General features: G+C 34.8%; 1 protein-coding gene across 1 annotated transcript in view; it reads right to left on the bottom strand.

Moving 5' to 3' along the window:
• The window catches only part of GRIP1 (glutamate receptor interacting protein 1), a 309,316-nt gene extending 293,698 nt beyond the window's left edge, over positions 1–15,618 (bottom strand). Inside the window, exons 1-3 of the mRNA XM_051962442.1 lie at positions 15,468–15,618; positions 15,250–15,350; positions 11,355–11,367 (exon numbers count right to left, since the gene is read on the bottom strand). Of these exons, the coding sequence (XP_051818402.1) occupies positions 11,355–11,367; positions 15,250–15,350; positions 15,468–15,618 (265 nt within the window). The remainder of the gene's footprint in view (positions 1–11,354; positions 11,368–15,249; positions 15,351–15,467) is intronic.
• Positions 15,619–19,328: the final 3,710 nt, after the last annotated feature.

Genomic DNA, 19,328 nt, shown 5'->3' with positions numbered 1-19,328 from the left:
ATAATGTCTATTTTACGAATTTATACCTTCAACAGAAATAAGGACATCTAAAAGAAAGTAAGATTGAGGGAGAAAGATGGCTCTCATTAAGCTTTGGATGTGTTGAGTTTAAGATGTCTCTCAGACAGCCAGCTAGAAATGCCTATCAGGCAACAAGTTATATGCTACTAAAAGTGTAGGGAGAAATTCGAACTGTTTCTGTAAAACACAAAGTAATTTTCATAAAGGTGATAACTAAAGCCATGGAAGTTGATGGGGCTACTAAGACAAAATGTCAAGAAAAGAGGAGCTTGGCCAGAAGCTACTGGGAACATCTAGAGTTGGAGGTAAAGATTCATATGTGAATAGCGAAAGAGGAAAGGAGACTGAGGAGAGGTTTACTAGGTAGGAAAAAGTAAAACAGGAGAGAGTAAAACTCAGGAGAGAGAGAATATCCAGGAAAGCATGGTTGTTGTTGTTTAGTCATTTTTAGTGTGTCTGAATCTTTGTGACTCCATTTGGAGTTTTCTTGGCAAAGATAGTGAAGTGGTTTGCCATTTCTTTCTCCAACTCATTTTAGAGATAAGGAAACTGAGGCAAAAAGGATTAAGTGACTTGCCCAGGGTGACACAATTATAAAGTGTCTGAGACTAGACTTGAACTCAGGAAAATGAGTCTTCCTGACTTTAGGCTCAACATTCTACCCACTACCCAAATACAGCAGAATAGATTACAAAAAATTAAAACTAAGAAAAGTCCATTAGATTGGACACTTAAGAGATCACTGATAACTTTGGAGACAATGATTTCAGTTGAGCAAGAAAACCACTTAATTCTGTTTCAATCCCATCTCTTTATTACACCTAGTAGCAAGACACCATAGTGTAGGGCACCAGTTTCTAGCTATACCTATTGTAGCCATTAAGCTGACTTCATCCACTGACTGTTTCTTTCTTAGCCATTTTCTGAAATTTCACAGTGCTCCTGACTATTGGATGATAATGTACTCAAAAAAGAAGCAGGAGGTCATAAATATACAGAATATAAAGTTTTACATTTCAGGGATAACTGGGACAGATACCTAAGCAAGCAAAATTCAGATATAATAAATTACTCTACTGCCTAAAAGAGCTGGCTACATAAATCACAATTTTGCCAGAAGTGCAGAGAAATAGAGATCAACTACCAAAATGTACGGTGAATAGTCACCCCTCCTGCATCATATGAACTAACAGTCTATAGCATGTACTTTAAAGTTGAGTAACACTTAAAAGTAATGACACAGGCTTATTCTTTTGAATAATACACAGTCAAAAGAAGTAGCTAACTGGGTAATTTTTTTTTGCCCAAAAAGACATTATATCTGTCTACAAGAAAATATTTAAAAATCAATGTTTAAAGCATCTACTATGTGCAAGGCATTGTGCAAAGTGCAGGGATTACCAAAAATGATAATAGAGGGCCCCAGCCCTCAAGAAGCTTACAATCCAAAGAGAGAAATAATATAAAAACAATGACAATATAGAACAAGATAAATATGGGAAAAATAGGAATTATCAGTATAGTTATTAAAAGAGGGTTAGGTTGGACAAAAAAGTAGAGAAATGTTCACAGCCAGAGATAAATGCTCTCTTTTGAATCTTTTTTCTAGTAGATTGGCATTGGATTAAAAAGCTGACGTTTCTCTCTAATGTGTCTATAAAAGACAAATAGCAACAATTTTGATAATTATTTGGTTTAAATTCCACCTTTTACAGAAGTTCTTCACCATCATATTCCCAAACTAATGCCTCTTCCTCTGTGCTGATCTATTTATTGTTTACAGTTTGTATATACAAACTTGTATATACCAAGTTGCTTTTAAATATTTTTTTAATATTTTCCATTTCATCATGTATACCTCAAGTATCCTTCTCTTCAAGAGACTCATTGCATATGGCAAATAATATTTTTAGAAAGGGAAATAAGAATCAGAACAATTTAGACTTTTTCAATGTATTGGAAACCTGTGCAATGTGTAAACATCTGTGGACCTCTGACTTCCATGAAAGGTTGGGTTGGGGCTATCCTCTCATATCTCTTTCTTCTGGTCCTGCTGGAGTTTTAATTTATTTATAATTTCATAATGTATAATATATTATAATGTAATTTTATAATTACATATTTTTATTAATTTTGATTTATCATTCTTTCCATCCATGTTGCTATAATGACTGTATATATTGTTTTCTTGGCTTTGCTTACTTCCCTCTATATCAGTTAATATAAGTCTTTCAATGCTTCTCGGTATTTCTCACACACATCATTTCTTAGAGTACAGAAATATTCCATATGCCTAGTTATTTACATGTTTTTTTCTTCCATCAGAATGTACCAACTTGAGGCCGGCAAAGACCATTCTTTATACCCAGCACTTAGTGCAGTTTTTGGCACAGATTTTTTGCATAATGGATGCTTACTAACTGATTGATAATGGATCATTTGGAAAATAATTACCCAGATTCCTTTTATTTTCTCTCTCTCTCGTAGATTTTGTCTCAGGCCATTCTCCAGAGAGAGATTAGAAAAATAGAAGTAATAACAATTTATATTTATAAAGTTAATATATAATTATGTATAACATATATATGTAAGTTTCCAAGCATGTTCCTCACAGAAATACATCTTATTATTATAACTCACTTATAATTGAGTATGCCTTTGAAATATAGTGTTATTGTTCAGCAATGTCCAATTCATTGTGACAACATTTGGGATCTTGGCAGAGATACTGGAATGGTTTTCAGATAAAAAACAGATACCGGAATGGTTTGCCAATTTCTTCACAAATAAAATAACTGAGGCAAACAGGGTTAAGTGACTTGCCCAGGGTCATACAGTGAACATCTAAAGTTGGATTTGAACTCAGGTCCTCCTGACTCCAGGATCAATGCTCTATCCATTGGACCACCTAGCAGCAATCTATCCTTTATTTTTAGAGGACCAATGACATCACGAGGTGATGTTTTTACATTAAAAGAATTTAAGTAGGGCAGAGTTACACAAAATCATCAGCTTCACTCTCTCTTCCTGAGTTGTCTGTCCAGTGGCAGGACAGAAGTCATGATAACTGATAATGATCCAGCATGTAGTGGATAGCCTTGGTGTCTTCAATGTCTAACCAAGTTTTAAGTGTTCCATGAGCTGTTTTCATGGCCATTCGACTAAATTCTTCTCACCCCACCATTCTGCTAGGGAAAGTCTTTATGTGCTTGAGGGGGACATTCCCCTAACTCACCACACAGTTTAACAATTGTCAGTAACTTTTAAGTGCTAAGTACTCATGGTACCATTTTTAAAAAAGACAGTCTTTGCCCTCAAAGAGTTGACAATCTAAAGGAGCAAGACAACACAGAAAAGGAAACTGAAAATAAAGGGGGTGAGATAGAGAAGAAAAGGGGGAAAGGTAACTGACAGAGTCATAATGACGAGGGGAGCCCCCAAACTCTTTCTCTTTCTCTCTCTCTGACTTTGGGAATGAGCCATGAGGTGAAACACTTAAAACTCCTTGAAGGACAGATTATCCTTGAATCCTGACACTGTCAAGACCCTGCCAGAGGACAAAACAGCTTCATTCTGAATATAGGTAAGGCTAGCTTGGAGATACCAATCACATTGAATTGGAGAAACACCCATTCAATTCTAAGATTTTCTATTCAATTCTAGGTAGGGCTAGCTAGCTCAAGTTGAAACCCAGCTTGTAGATAAAAGAGCCAACTTGGAACTCCACCCCTTACCCTCCACTACCCCACTTTGGCTTTGAGCCAAAACTTCTATTATAAAAGAGCCAATCTTAAACCCTCTCTTTGCAGAGGAGCTAAAATGCCAAGGAAACTCTCTTTCTTCCTGGCATAGCAAACTCTGTCTGCTGGAATATTCTCTTCCAGAGTTACTCTCTCTTTATCTGTCGGGACCTTACTTTACTTCCTTACCAGGACTTTGCTACTAAGGAATTCAGCCTTTCTATTCATGCATAGCAAACTAACTTCCCAGTGCCAATAATAAAACCTCTTTTACCAGTTTAGGTTTTCGGGTTTGTAAATTCCTTTACAAAGAATCTCTGCACCGCCAGAAGTGCGTTCCCACAACTCCCTCCCCATGTGCCAAATCCCAAGGGATTTAGGGGAGCCAAACCTCTTCATTTGGTTCACTGAATCCCAATCCTGCCACTAGCTCTAGTCATTTAACTTCCTGACCACCAGGCACCCTAATCTCATTTTGGTTCTCTGAATCTAATCTCATCATTTGGTTCCCTGACCATTCTAAATCTAGATCTCATCATATTTTGGTTCCCTAACCAGGAACCCCAGAACCTAAACTTCATCAATAATGAAGTTCAAGAAATTCCAAAGTAAGTCAACCAGGGAAAAAATGGGAAGATGTCTGAGCTGAGCTTTCTCCTTAAAAGGAGATGAACTAGTTTCATATTAAAGATAAAGAAAATAAAAAAATCAAGCCATAAAAGAATAGTCCGAAAAACCAAGCACCAAGAAGAATTAGTATATTTCTGAATATGAAATATACTTTGTTTTTCCAGCCTAAATGACCTCAAGCATGCCTCTTGTCTCAAAAGACAATAAATAATGAATGAGGCATATGTTCTTAGTAAGATTTGTCATCTTCCTTACTGATCTTCCTTACAGTTTTTTGAAGTGAGAGTTCTTTTTGGATAGGGGGAGTAAATGGGAAAGTATGAAAAAAAACTTTTTGAAATAATATTTTCTATTTCCTTTATTAAAAAAAAAACTTAACAATAAGCGGCATCTGCTTTACAACACAGTTTGCTCTTTGGTTTGCTGCATATACTGGAAGTATAAGACAATAAAAGCAAGTCAGACTTTATCCTGAATTTTGTGATAACTCTTCAGATTAAAAAAAGGGGAGGGCATTGCTTCATAAAGTTTAGAAATCATTTCCAACAGGAGCTGGGATTTAGCCATCTTCTACAGCAAAACAAAACACTAGACAAAAACCAACCCTTATCACCCTGGTCTTTCTGGTGAGGAACTAGTTAAAAATCTAGTCAATCTAGTCCTCAGGTGGCAAAAATAGAGCTCATCACAAAAAAGCCCAGTTTGAGGCCTTTCCAAGTCAGGAGGACCTTTCAGAACTGGTGCTCTGAAATACTTTTGAAAACCCAGAGTCTTTTCTATGTCCTGAGAAAACATCAGAGGAGAAATAAAAAGAACAGACATATTTTTTATTGTTGGAAAACTCTCTTTTTTCGGATATGTAGTATTTCTATTGTGTCATAAGTCAAGTCACAAATTAGTTACAGTGAAGGCTCAAATTCTCCAGTGGACAGTAATAAACAAAGAGCAGGATTTCCAAACTTTGCCTAGGGGGCAGAAATAAATGTCTGACCCAGACTCTGCATCTAGCAGACTGAAAAGATTTTCAAGTGTTAGCAAACTAGAGTAAGACAGACTTCTTAATTGCATACATTCTTTCACAGTCACAATTGTCATGCATTATGGAGTCTTCCCGATACAATCAAATGGCATCTCCTTACCACCCCCACTGGTGTTTATGTTTATCACACTAGGAGAGAAAATAATTAAGCTACAAGATTCCTTCAATCAGAACAAATATATTTTAAATTTAGATTAACAAAGAATAATTTGTTTATATTAATTTTCTTATCTATGGTGTCTAAAACATCAATACCCAAGGAGTATCATAATTAAGGGCATGAGAACTAGGCATTTCTCATTATATCCACTGTAGGTACCATATAATATAGTTTGGTGGAAATGACCTATAGAATATGAAACTACTCAAAACAAAAAATTGGATTTTCAATGTCTTTCAGTTCTTCTTGATCCAAATGAATGAGATGTAAATAGAAATCTCTTTCCCAACAGAGTGAAATTATCTGAAGCACCTGGAAATGTGGTGGGAAGTAAAAGATGTTTTGATTTGACTTTTTCTGCTTATAGTGAATAAATTGTTGACTTGACTAGTTGAGAACCTAGTCATAAAAAGTTACAGTTGAATGAGTCACTTAGCTCCAAACAACTGCCAAAGTGATTTCTACTTAAGCAAAGTTCAGTTCACATCCTCTACTCAATAAACTGCTGTGAATCCCTATGGTTTCAATAATCAGAAATGTCATAAGGACAATATACATTTATTAAGTACTTATTACATACCAATACTGTCCTAAGCATTGTAGATACAAAGAAAGGCTAAAAATCAGTCTCTGCCTTTAAGATCTAATAGGGAAGACAATACAAAACTAATTATGTATAAACAAGACATATAAAGGATAAATTGATGACAACTGACAGATGAGAAGGACTAGAATTAAGAAAGATTGGGAAAGGCTTTCTGTACAAGGTAATATTTCATCAGGGATTAGAAGGAAGCCAGTCAAGTCAGCAAACAGGGAAAAGAATTCCAGGCATAACAGAAAATGAATGAAAATGGGCAGAAGTGGGAAGATAGGATGTTTCCTATGAAGAAAGCAAAAATAATGATGTCACCAGATCACAGAATATCTGAGAATGGAGAGGAAAGAAGGTCTAAGAAGACTGGAAAGGTAGGAAGGGGATAAGTACTGGATAATTAGAATATCCTAACTCCAGGGCAGGCAGTCTATCCATTGTGTCATCTAGCTGTTCCTGGAGTCAGGAAGACCTGAGTTCAAATGAAGACTAAAATACTTAACAATTGTATGACACCAGACATGTCCCTTAACTTGAGTCTGCCCTAGTTTTCACACCTGTAAAATGGAGATCATAATTGTACTTTGAGGTACACAAATGAGTGCACAAATTGAGATATTTATAAAATTTAACATAGTGTCTGACACACAATAGGCTCTTAATAAGTGTTCATTCCCTTTCCTTAAACTTTTCATTACTGTTAAAAATTCTCCAGTATAAGTTTATCATGAAGACCAAATGAGATAATGTATGTAAAACAGTATGTATAATATAAAACTCTAAGTCCCATAAATATATCATTCTAGATGTATTCCAACTCATTGAAGGTGTAAATCATATCTTATCCTTATCTGTATCTTGTCATGGCTAGCACATAGTAATGAGTCTAGATGTATTCCAACTCATTGAGGATATGTCATATTTTATCCTTATCTGTATCCTGTCGTGGCTAGCACATAGTAATAAGAAAGTTAGCCCAATTGTGAGGAAGAAGTAAAGGATATTGGAAGTCCACTAAAGAATATGGGGAATCTCCAATAAGTGAACAACACGTTTCAAGAGTCCTTGGGACACTCAATTAGGAACTGCTTAAAGCCTGCTGAAGACTGCATCGTAGAAGCATGTCTGTAAGAAGGCAAACAAAAGACTATGAGCTGCTCTACAGAGCCACAAATTCCACAAACTGATCTAAGGGATTGAAAACAACAGCTATAGCCTAGCCTCTCTCTCTATCCAAGGAACATTACTGAGGAAGGCAAAAATTTTCATCAACAATACAGAGCTTGAAGGCTTTATCATGATAAGAAATGTGATAATTCACAAGACAGGAGAACATTTTTTAAAAATTTTAATGATTCCCAGAAGAAGAAATAATGCAACACTATTTTAGAATGCTAGGAAACAGCTGGGATGCAGCAGTGAGAAACAGGATGGTCCATTTTGAACAAAGGCATCGCACACATGGATAAAGAATTTTAAAAGTAGAGTGCTAATAATGTTTCTGCAAAAAGGGACTGTGACGACACATACATTGTGGAAAGAGTCAATAATGAAGATGGCATAGTATGAGGGAGAGTCATAGGACTTAGAATAAGATAACCTGGATTTCAGCCCTGGTTCTGTCACTTATTAGTTGGGCATTTTTATTTGAGTCACTTTTCTGAGTATCAGTCTCCCCATCTATATAATGGAGAAAATAATTATTCCACTGCTTTTCTCACAGGTAGTTTGTGAGGACCAAATATGACAATATATGTGATTAATAGCACTTGCTTTATGATGATATAAAAACTATGAAAGTGTGTAAAGGGATTTGGGTTAATGGGGGAATGCCCTGATCAATTTGATGAGTTCTTACAATCAGCCTAATGAGATTATAAGGTGTGAAATTTTATTTGCGACATCTGATGTCCATCTCCCTAGAGAGAGTATGGACATGCCAACTGGCACCTTGATGAAAGGACAAAGAATTACAATGATTAAGGCTGCTTCCAAAATGATCAGCAGGCTTGATAACAACAAAGAAAAGGCAGGAGAATTAAGGGAGGTTGAGAAAGAACTTCCAGTATAAAGAGAGATTTTAGTTAGGACTTGAAGGAATCCAGAAGACAAACCTGAGGAGAGAGAATAGTCAAGGCAGGGACAATAGCCAGTGAAAATGCCTGGAGTCAGGAGAAAGTGTTTCTTCTTCAAGGAAAAACCAGTGGGATTGCACTGAAAAGGACATGGAGGGACAGAAGGAAATATAGGGAGGAGCAGGTTAAGAAGGATTTTTAAATGCAAAATGGGATTTCAAAGTTCTATATGGATGAAGAGGAATTCTGAATGATCTAAGGCAGTGTGCTTATAGAAAGCAGCCTTTTCACCAAAAAAAAAAAAAAAAAAAGAAAAAAAGAAAAAAGAAAAGATTTTCTGTGTGCTGTTCAGCCTTGAGGAATTTGGATAACATAAAGTTCAGGAATCAGAGGAAGAAAAGCCATTCATTCACACAGTTGCTGAGCATGTTATACTTAGACAAGAAAACCAAATGAGTTATTTGGATGATGAAGAGGTGATGGCAAAGGCTGCTCATTTAGCAGCTTTCCAAGTTTATTTGCCTTCAAGAGCAATCTATAGGGTGATAGGGGGAACTGTCCACAGTACTTTGGGATGAGGCAAGATCTCTAAGTGGAGCTGATGAGCAATGTAAGTATTTTACATATTTATCTGTTTATGAGTTCCTTTGTCTTCTGTGCTTTCTGGTAAGTGAAATAAAAGCTATCCTACCCATATTTACCTAGAATGACTGTAAGGGAGTTGGGATCCCATTATTTGTATCTGGGGAAACAAGTCAAAAGTAAGCTATATTAAGTGAGTGTCCCAGAATAATTCTAGGTATGGGTACATCAGCCAAAGAGAGAAATATATCCTTTTGGGGTCAGTCCCTAGGATTGGATTCAGTCTTTATAATCCCTGAGTCTTGGGAAGCTCTGGGTCACATGTTACAAATGAGAGTTCTTTAATAATTACATATCAATTTTTTCAACCACACACAAAGAATAATAAGTATAGGTACAATTACCTTTAAGAAAGGTATATATAAAAAAAAGAAGGCTCATTTGATACAGGATACTGGAATTCCTCATGGATTCAAGTATCAAATAAATAACGAATTACATCAACTACCTTATATGAATTATAAATATTTATACTTAGAAAACTCTTAGCTATTGCAGCTGGAAGTAGAATACAAACTGCTAAATTGAGGAGCATGATGATAAATTTGTTTCAATCAAGTTACTTCCCAACTTTAGGATAAAGCATGTGTGACTTTCAGCAAAAATCTTTATGTAGAAAAGGGAAAGGGGAAAACATAACAGTTGAGACACCAGTTCTGAAATTTTGAAACTAAAGTGATTTTGCCCAATAGAAAAATGGGGAAGGGTAATTTCAGTGTCAGTACGGATATTCAAGGAAATATTGGGAAACTATAATATCCACTAGGTAAGGTAAGCCCATAGAAAGAATCTAATTAATATTATGTATGCATTATGGCTCATGAAAAAAATTTCTAAATGTTTAGTATTTTATACTCATATAACAATAAGTTGTAAGGTATATTAGAGAGAATTTGGGCCTCGAAATCAGAAAGACATAGACTCTAGTCCTGATTTTGACATATGCTGACTATGTAACGCTAGTTAAGTAACTTAATTTTTCAGGGCAACAAAAACTCTCCAAAACTATATAACTTACAGAACTGTGGATCAGAGTTTTTGATTTGCATGAGTAAAGGGATAATAAACAACGAGAAATTCCTACCTCTATGGAATCACAAATCTGTACCTTTCCTTCCCCTTCATTCCCCAAAAGAAAACCTAATAAAATAAAGAATTTTGCCACAGGCAAATAAGAAGACTCAAGCATTGCAATATGAGAATACCAGAATTAGACAAAGAGAAATGATAGCTAGAATTCAAGCCACATAATGACACCACAAATGTGCAGTCCAATAAATATTCAAAGTAAGAGTTTCCAAGAATGAAATGTTGCTGGGATTCATAACTCAAGAGGACAATAGTATAGGAACTACTGCCCAGTGGAATGTACCAAGTCCATTAACAAGAACAATCAGGGTCTTTTAATCTCTGCACGTCCCATCTGCAAAACCCTGCATTTGTAAGGATGAAGCTCCTTCCGGGTTCTGCAAGTGAACCTTAGAGGGAATAGCATTCTCAGTACGACAACTGGAAGTACTACCTAATAAAGTTTGATTGTTTTTTGCTCTTCAATGACATGAATTATAACATTGTTATTTAAAACAAATTCAAATCTAGTTTCATGCCAGTTCTCTTTTTCATCCCATGACAAACATCATGAGGGGAATAATTTAAGTAAAAAGAAATATGATTATATATACAGGATATCTGTCTCATGTATGGAGAATAATGGGATCTCTAGTTTCTCCTCTGAAATGCTAAATTATTCACAGCTTTAATTATTTACATAATAATAACTCATGTTTATAAAGGGCTTTCGATTAATAACTGCCCTGCAAACTTCTGGATCTTCTTGAGTGGCTAAAATTCAGTCAAAAAACATTTATTAAATATCTACATTATTTCCTTTTTGACCTTGAACAAGCTTGTTTGCCTCAGTTTCCTCATTTGTAAAATAGTTGTAGAAGGAAATGGCAAACTACTCTGGTATCTTTGCCAAGAAAACCCCAAATGGGGACATGAAAAGTCAAACATGATTGAAAATGACTATACAACAACAAATACTGTGTAAATCAATATAATCCTAAATGGGGCCTGCAAGATGATGCTTTTCTCTTGAGAATCTAGTGAGGCAGGCAGTTCAAGAATTATTCTTCCACTTTACCAATGAGTAAAATGAAACTCAGAAAACTAAGTAACTATTTTAAGTCGTATCACTAGCAAATGTGTATTAGGAATTGTGACACTCCAAGTCTCTCAACAATATGCCATTTAAGAATGGAACTTGGCATTTGCATCAGTTTTTCAGAAATAAATTCCCATTGACTTGATTGATAATTTTTAAAAGGTTATTCATTTTGAATTTCAGATATTTTCTAGATTTCCAGGTAGAGGGAATAAACATAACAGGTATATAACACATAGTACATAATAAATGAATGAATGAGTACATAGTAAATATGGTACCTACTATGTTCCAGGAACTATGTTTAAGCATTTGATAAAATATCATCTCACTGGATCCTCATACCTACCCTGCAAGGGTAGGTGCTATTAATATTTCCATTTTGTAGTTGAGAAAACTGAGACAAATAGAAGTTAAATGAGGTCACAATGAGATCACACAATTATTAAGTGTATGAGGTTAGAGTTGGAGTTTTCCTGAATCCAGGCCCAGCATGCTATGAATTATGGCACCACCTAGCTGCCTCAGATACTAAGTGGAAGAATCTTACATGCATTTAACAGGGGAAGACAGCTAGTTTCTTTACTAATTCATCTTTACCATGGATTCCTAAATTTAAAATTCTATCATAAGGATAATATTACTTGTTTAGAAAACATGGGGTTCTTCCTTTAGAGAAAAAGCTAAGGAAAGGAAAAATGACCTATATGATCAAAAACATTTATAGCAGCTCTTTTTTGTGGTAGCAAAGAATTTGAGGGTATGCTCATCAACTGGGGAATGGCTGAACAAGTTGTGGCATATGAACGTAAGGGAATACTATTGTGCTATAAGAAATGATGAATGGGCTGCTTTCAGAAAAGCCTGGAAAAACTTACATGAACTGATGCTGAGTGAAGTGGGCAGACGTAGAAGGATATTGTATACAGTAATAGCAGTGTGCAATGACCAACTATGATAGACTTCACACTTTTCACCAATATAAAAATCTAAGACAATTCCAAAAGACTCATAATAGTAAATGCTGTTCCTCTCCAGATAGAACTATGGAGTCTGAATGTAGATTGAAGCATACTATTTTCACTTTTATTGTTGGGGTTTTTTTCCTCAAAGTTATTCCCTTTTAACTCTGGAAGATGACTAAGAACCATTACATTGAATTTCCAATCCCTTTATTTTTGCCCACCTGCATTTTTGATTTCCTTCACAGGCTAATTGTACAATATTTCAGAGTCAATTCTTTTTGTACAGCAAAATAACGGTTTGGTCATGTGTACTTATTGTGTATCTAATTTACACTTTAATATATTTAAATCTACTGGTCATTCTGCCATCTGGGGGAGGGAGTGCAGGGAAGGAGGGGAAAAATTGGAACAAGAGGTTTGGAAATTGTCAATGCTGTAAAGTTACCCAAACCTATAATCTCGAAATAAAAGGCTATTAAAATAAAAAAAAAAAAGAAGTTGTTCCCTTTTGTTCTATATCTTCTTTGACAATATGACTAATGTAGAAATATGATTAACATGATTGTACACATATAACCTTTCTCAGATGACTTGCTATCTTGGGGAAGGGAAGGAAAGGGAGAGAGAAAAATTTGGAACTCAAAATCTTACAAAGATGAATGTTGAAAATTATCTTTATATGTAATTGGGGGAAAATACTATCAATTTAAAAAGAGAAAAAAAAACAAGAGCAGATGGATTTACAATTGTACTAAACATTTAATAATAATTAATTCCAATCCTATATAAATTATTTTGAGAAATAGACAAAGAAGGAATCTTGCCAAATTCCTTTCATGACACAAATATTATGCTGATACCTAAACCAGAAAGGGCCAAAAAAGAGAAACAAAACTACAGACCAATTTCCCTAATGAAAATTGATATAAAATGCAAATAAAATACTAGAAAGGAGATTACAGATTTTGTCCCCAGGATCACTATGGCCAGATAAGATTTATACTAGGAATACAGGGCTGATTCAGTATTAGGAGAAAAAACTATCAGGATAATTGACTACATAAATAACAAATCAACAGAATCATATGGTTATTTTAATAGATGCAGAAAAAGCTTTTGACAAAACACAGTAACTATTCTTGTCAAAAAGCATGAAATTCCAAAATGTTAATAGGTACATTTGCCTATTTACCACCTACTTTGCAATAAATTAAAATCTTTATCTTTTCATAGAAATATTCAAATTACATCATACAAATTTGTCATTTTTCTCTAAGGGAGACTAATTTTGTCCTCAGCAAGCTAGACAGTGATTGCAATAAAATAATTACAGTGGCAATTTCAAAGTTATATCATCATGAAAGTTGCCTCCCACTATAATAGGGATAGTGAACAAAGAGGACGAAATATCATATTTGATATTTAACCTATATCAGACTGTTTGCTAATCTTGGGGAGGGATGAGAGAAGGAAGGAAGAGGGAAAATTTGGAACACAAAGTCTTACAAAGATGAATGTAGAAAATTATCTTTATGTTGATTTGAAAAATAAAATACTAATAATTAATATGATGTGTATATATTTATATATATATAAATATTAGAGAATGGGGTGAATGGAAGAAAGTGAGAGAGTAGGTAGCTGAATACTGGGAGAGAATGGAAATGTATTTAAAAAGAGAGTAGTTTAATAAGGGGCCTCTAGTAAATAGATATAACTTGGTCCTAACTTTGTAATAATCTCTAATCCCTTATAACCTCTTTCAACCTTACCATAATCATACAAAAAAATTGGTCTCATTAATCACCAAATATAAAGGTTCATTTTTCACTCTTTGTCCCCCATGAAGTCTTAGTACCCTTATCATTACTGAGCAGAACTCTCTCTTTTGCATTTTGTGGCACAAGATTCTCCTGGTTTTCCTCATTCTTCCTTAAATCACTTCTCTGTCTTTTCTGGTGCCTCAGAAAGAATCCTAATCCATTAAGATAGGTGTTTTGCAGGCCTTTATTTCTTTTTTTTATGTTTCTACCTTCCTTCTTTGGCAATCTCCCCCATTATAATGTAAATCAAACTTTACACAGACAAAACTGATGTAGATCAGTCAAAAAATAACTATTTTTATTTGGTACCTATAGTGCCAGGCAACACATTTAGTAAGCACTGAAGATACAAAGAAAATAGGGAAACTTCTCTAAAAATTTACTTTCTAATGTATACATGTTGTCTCTTTCATCATAATGTAAAGTCTTGGGAAATACATATTTTAATGTCTTGGAATTGTTCACATACTAATGTATACATATATACATATTTTATTCCACATATTCGATATAAAATGATGTCTGTGAGGACAGTTAATGTGATATTTATAATTGGAAAGCCCCCATACTGCTTCACACATGTGCTTAATATATGTTTACTAAATTACTAGTTAAATATTGTCCTGGATTATACAGTTGGTTAGGCCAAAATTGGGACTGGAACCCAGTGACAATGTAATTTTGACTATTATAAATATACAGGATGAATGAAAAAGATGCTGTTTGTATCCAGAGAAACAACTGATAAATAAAAGCATACACATACATATGATAACCATTTCTAGGGTTGATGAGGAAGAGAGAGAGAAGAAAAAAAGGGAAAAAAGAAATTAATATGATAACTTTGTTGCATATTTGGAGGGAATATCAAATTGTAGATTTACAGTACATTAAAAAGAGTGCAGGGCAGCTAGGTAGCGCAGTAGATAGAGCATCAGCCCTGAAGTCAGGAGGACCCGAGTTCAAATGTGAACTCAGACATTTAATGCGTCCTAGCTATATGAGCCTGGGCAAGTCACTTAACCCCAACTGTGAAAGAAAGAGAAAGAAAGAAAGAAAGAAAGAAAGAAAGAAAGAAAGAAAGAAAGAAAGAAAGAAAGAAAGAAAGAAAGAAAGAAAGAAAGAAAGAAAGAAAGAAAGAAAGAAAGAGAGAGAGAAAGAGAAAAAAAGAAAGAGAGAGAGAAAGAGAGAAAGAAAAAGGAAGGAAGGAAGAAAGAAAGAAAAGAAGGAAGGAAGGAAGGAAGGAAGAAAGATTGCATATGAAACTGTGTTTTATAACTGCTTGTTTTGTTCAATGAATTAAAAATAAAAAATTAAAATTTTTTTCTAATATTCTTTCCACTATACAAGGTGAAGTGATGAAAGGCCTTATCAAACTTCTATCTCTTTTACTCTTTTATCTCTTCTTATCTCTTTTCTAAGGATTCTGATTAGAGAAACATTGTAGTTGCGAGAATTACTAAAAAATTCAGATTCAAATACTGCAAAACCACCTATGTCATGGAATGAAAAAAGAATAATTGGAGAAGCTTACCGAATTGTAGGACATCTCACAAGATCAATTAAATCCATACAAGAAGACATATGAAACAAATATAATGGAAGCGTACCATTGCTGAATCTGGGAGAAAAGTTGTAGAACATAGGCTTAGGATGGTCCTGTATCACGTCAACCTTTGGTCTGCTCACATCACTAGGAGCATGGCTTTGATCAAAATCATCAATGTAGGCCTGGAGGGCCTCACTTGCTGAGTTGTACATCCTCTCTCTGTAGAGGACAGAGCCACTTAACTTAAAGTCCTGACTATTTTCCTCATTGCTATTCAACAGAAGAGGTCTTGTAGATTCATGAGAGAAAACATTCAATGTTTTAATTGATTTTGCCATGGATTTTTCTCAGAATGGGGAGTTACTTCCACTCATCTTTTTATTTAAAAAAAAACTGTAAACACACAAAAAAGGTAAATAACATTTTAGTTAAAGGGGAATGATGGTCTCTGCTCATATAAATCATTATACTATATGTTAATATGTATACAGGAACATAGATTTAGAGGCCATTTTATCCAACCTTTTCATTTTACAGATGGACAAAATAAGAACAACTAAGGGATTTCTTCAAGATCACAAAGTTATTTATGTCTATTAATGCACATACACTCTGCCGTGCTTTGCACACAATAGATCCGTAAAAATAATTCTGATTGGTAAACTACTGATTTCATTGCAAAGATAAGGAGGGAATGAATATACTTCCTTTTTTCCCTTTTCATTTTATTTGTTTGGTTGGATTGTTGTTGTTGTTGAAGCAAATAGGGATTAAGTGACTTACCCAGAATCACACAGCTAATAAGTATCTGAGTCTGCTTTTGAACTCAGGACTTCCTGACTCTAGGATTGGTATTCTCTTCATGTTGTCATCTGGCAGCCTCATGAATGTATTTTTGAAAGCGAGTATAGCAAAATGGGAAATGCCCCAAACTTGGTCTTGGGAGACCTGAACTTAAAAACTAAGTCATTAAACAATCCCTGAGCCTCAGCTTCTCTATTTGTAAAAAAGGAAGTAGTGATACTTAACACTATTCATGAGACTATTCTGAAGAAAATCTTTTGTTAACCTCAACGAATGATATAGGAATATGTCAGAGTGTTTTTGTTAGGGAACCACAAATACAAATAAAATCTAGAAAATGGTAAATTATGAACAGGAATAAAAAAGCAAAGAAAGCAGGAACATAGAAAGAACAATTGTATCCAAGAGAGTTTGAAGAGAGAACAAAGATGGTGGAGGAAAAGGTGAGATAAATAGCATTTATTAAAACCTACTATGTGCTGAGTTCTGTGTTAAGGTACTTCATAAACATTATATTATTAGATCCTCACAACAACAGTGTTAGGTAGAATGTTATTATCCCCATGTTATAGATGAGGAAACTGAGGTAGACTGCAGTTAAGTGACCTGCCCAAGATCATACAGCTAGTGTCTGATGCTGTTTGAACTTGGGTCTTCCTGACTCTAGCTTTATCTACTGTGCTACCTAGTTGTACCCCCAAAGTTAGAGCCAATAGGGTATGATTTCCTGTACCTTTTTTTTAACCTGTAGCTAAGGGCCAAATTAATGTGAATAACCTATTGTTAACAAATGCTTTACTATTCTTTCCACACAATAGCTATGAGGTAGGAGCTATAAAGTATTATCACTTTCATTTTACAGATCAGGAAACTGAGGCTCAGGGAGGTTATACAGCTAGTGTCAGGGATCAGAACTCAAATATGATTTGAAATCTAGTGTTCTTTCCATTACATCACACTGTAGCAATTAGCAGAAGATCCACGGAGCCCCACTGGAATCAGTAATTCTCAGTTCACAGGGCTGTGAAGTAGAGGTTTGGCAATAATCAGTGAGTACCCTATGGCACAGATACTTTGATCTACAAGGTGTCTTACCAGTTCATATGGCCAAGAATTCAGTGCCTAATATTATGGTACTTCTCTCTCTATATATAAGTCATCATCATTATGTGCTAAAAATATGCCCAACTTCATCCTTAATCTGGTGGAGAACACCTATGGAGAATACCAAGGAGAGTACTCACTTTTTTGATCCTACAACATACAAGCAGGCAGTCTGGTTTTTTTTTTTTTTCAGAATTATACAATTTATGACATCATAATACATAAAGTTCCTTTTGTTTACTGAACCTTGTTTTAACCTTTAAACCTATAGAGCACCAACCCTTTAGTCAAGAGGACCTAAGTTCAAATCTGGTCTCAGACATTTAACAAGTCCTGGCTGTGTGATCCTGGGCAAGTCACTTAATCCCAATTGCCTCAGCAAAACAAACAAAAAACAAAAACAAAATAAAACAAACAAACAAAAAAACCCAAACCCTTTTAACCTTTCTGTACAGCCCAGCTTCTTAAACTGTGGTTTGCAACCTCATATAGGTCTCATAACAGAATGTGGGAGTGAAGAAATTATTATTTATTATCAGTAGGTGTTTGATTTATATACTTATTATATAGAAGTATATACCCAGAATCCAAAAAAAATCTCTTGGGTTAAAAGGGATCATGAGTGGAAAAAGTTTTAAGAAGCCCTGTTCTAGAGGAAGGAATGAAAGTATGAAGGTATGAAAGGAAAAAAGACAAAACATCAACAAGAGTTTGAACCAAGGGGACCTTACTCTGAATAAACTTAGGTGACTAGAGTTATGATATGAAAACATTCTTTGAATATTCAATTCGATTAGCTTAAGTCAATATTTTGTTGTTCAGTTGTTCATTCTTCATGACCCTATTTGGAGTTTTATTGGCAAAGATACTGGAATGAATTGCCATTTTGTTCTCCAGGTCATCTGACAGATGAGGAAACTGAGGCAAACAGGGTTAAGTGACTTTCCCAGAGTAACACAGCTATTAAGTGTCTGAGTTCATACCTGAGCTCAGGAATATGAGTCTTCTTGACTCCAGACCTTCTACCTACTATGATAGGTAGCTATCTTAATGACAAACAATATCAATAAGTAGAATTCCAAGTAAAATATGAGAGAGGTAGAGAAAAGATAGATCAATTATTCAGTCAACAAGAATTTATTACCAACTATGAGCTAGTTAATATGCTAAAAACCTGGAGAAACAAATTTTGTTTTTACTTTAACATGGAAATGATTCTATAAATAAAGATGTTGAAATGTAGGCATACAAATTTAAATACAAAGTAATCATTGCACTAAAACAGTAGCAAGTTTAACAGTCTTATTCATAACAACAATAGTTTATAAAGCTTTTAATTATTTGCTCTATTTAATCCTCCTCTGCCTCCCATTGACTAGGTCACACATCTCTATTAGTTAAATTGTAAACAATTAAAAAAAAAAAAAAAGAATTCCCCACTCTCTTAGAAGCTTACATTTTATTAGGGAGACAAAAGGTATCTATTTAAGTATATATACAATCTTAGACACTAAGCTCTGTGGCTTAAGCCACTTAGCCTTTCCTTGCCTTAATTCAGTGGAGAAGGAAATGGCAAATCACTCCAACATCCTTACCAAGAAAACCCATTGATAGCACTGGCACAAAGTCACACAGAGCTGGAAACAATTGAAGAACTAAAGATTAGGATAAATATAAAATAAATTCAAGGTAGCTATGATTCTCCTACTTATACTCCTAGATTATTGAATGCTGCTGAAATCTCTTCATCTTCTCTCTTTTCCTTCCTCCTCCCTTCCTCCCTCTCTATGTTTCTCTATTTGGCTCTGTCTTTCTCTGTATTCTCTCTGTGGCTCCCTGTCCTTTATCTCTCTGTGTCTCTGTTGTCTCGTATGTCTCTCTGTCCCCCTCTCTCTATCCCCGTTTGTCTCTTTTACTTTTCTCTCTTTATTTATCTGTCTGTCTCTATCTCTCTCAAACAAATACACACAACACAATTCAGGCTACTTTCTTGTTATGACAGATGGCAGAAGTG

This window comes from Antechinus flavipes, chromosome 5, assembly GCF_016432865.1.
Source record: "Antechinus flavipes isolate AdamAnt ecotype Samford, QLD, Australia chromosome 5, AdamAnt_v2, whole genome shotgun sequence".
Taxonomy (NCBI): Eukaryota; Metazoa; Chordata; class Mammalia; order Dasyuromorphia; family Dasyuridae; genus Antechinus; species Antechinus flavipes.
This window is presented reverse-complemented; position numbering and strand designations above follow the sequence as displayed.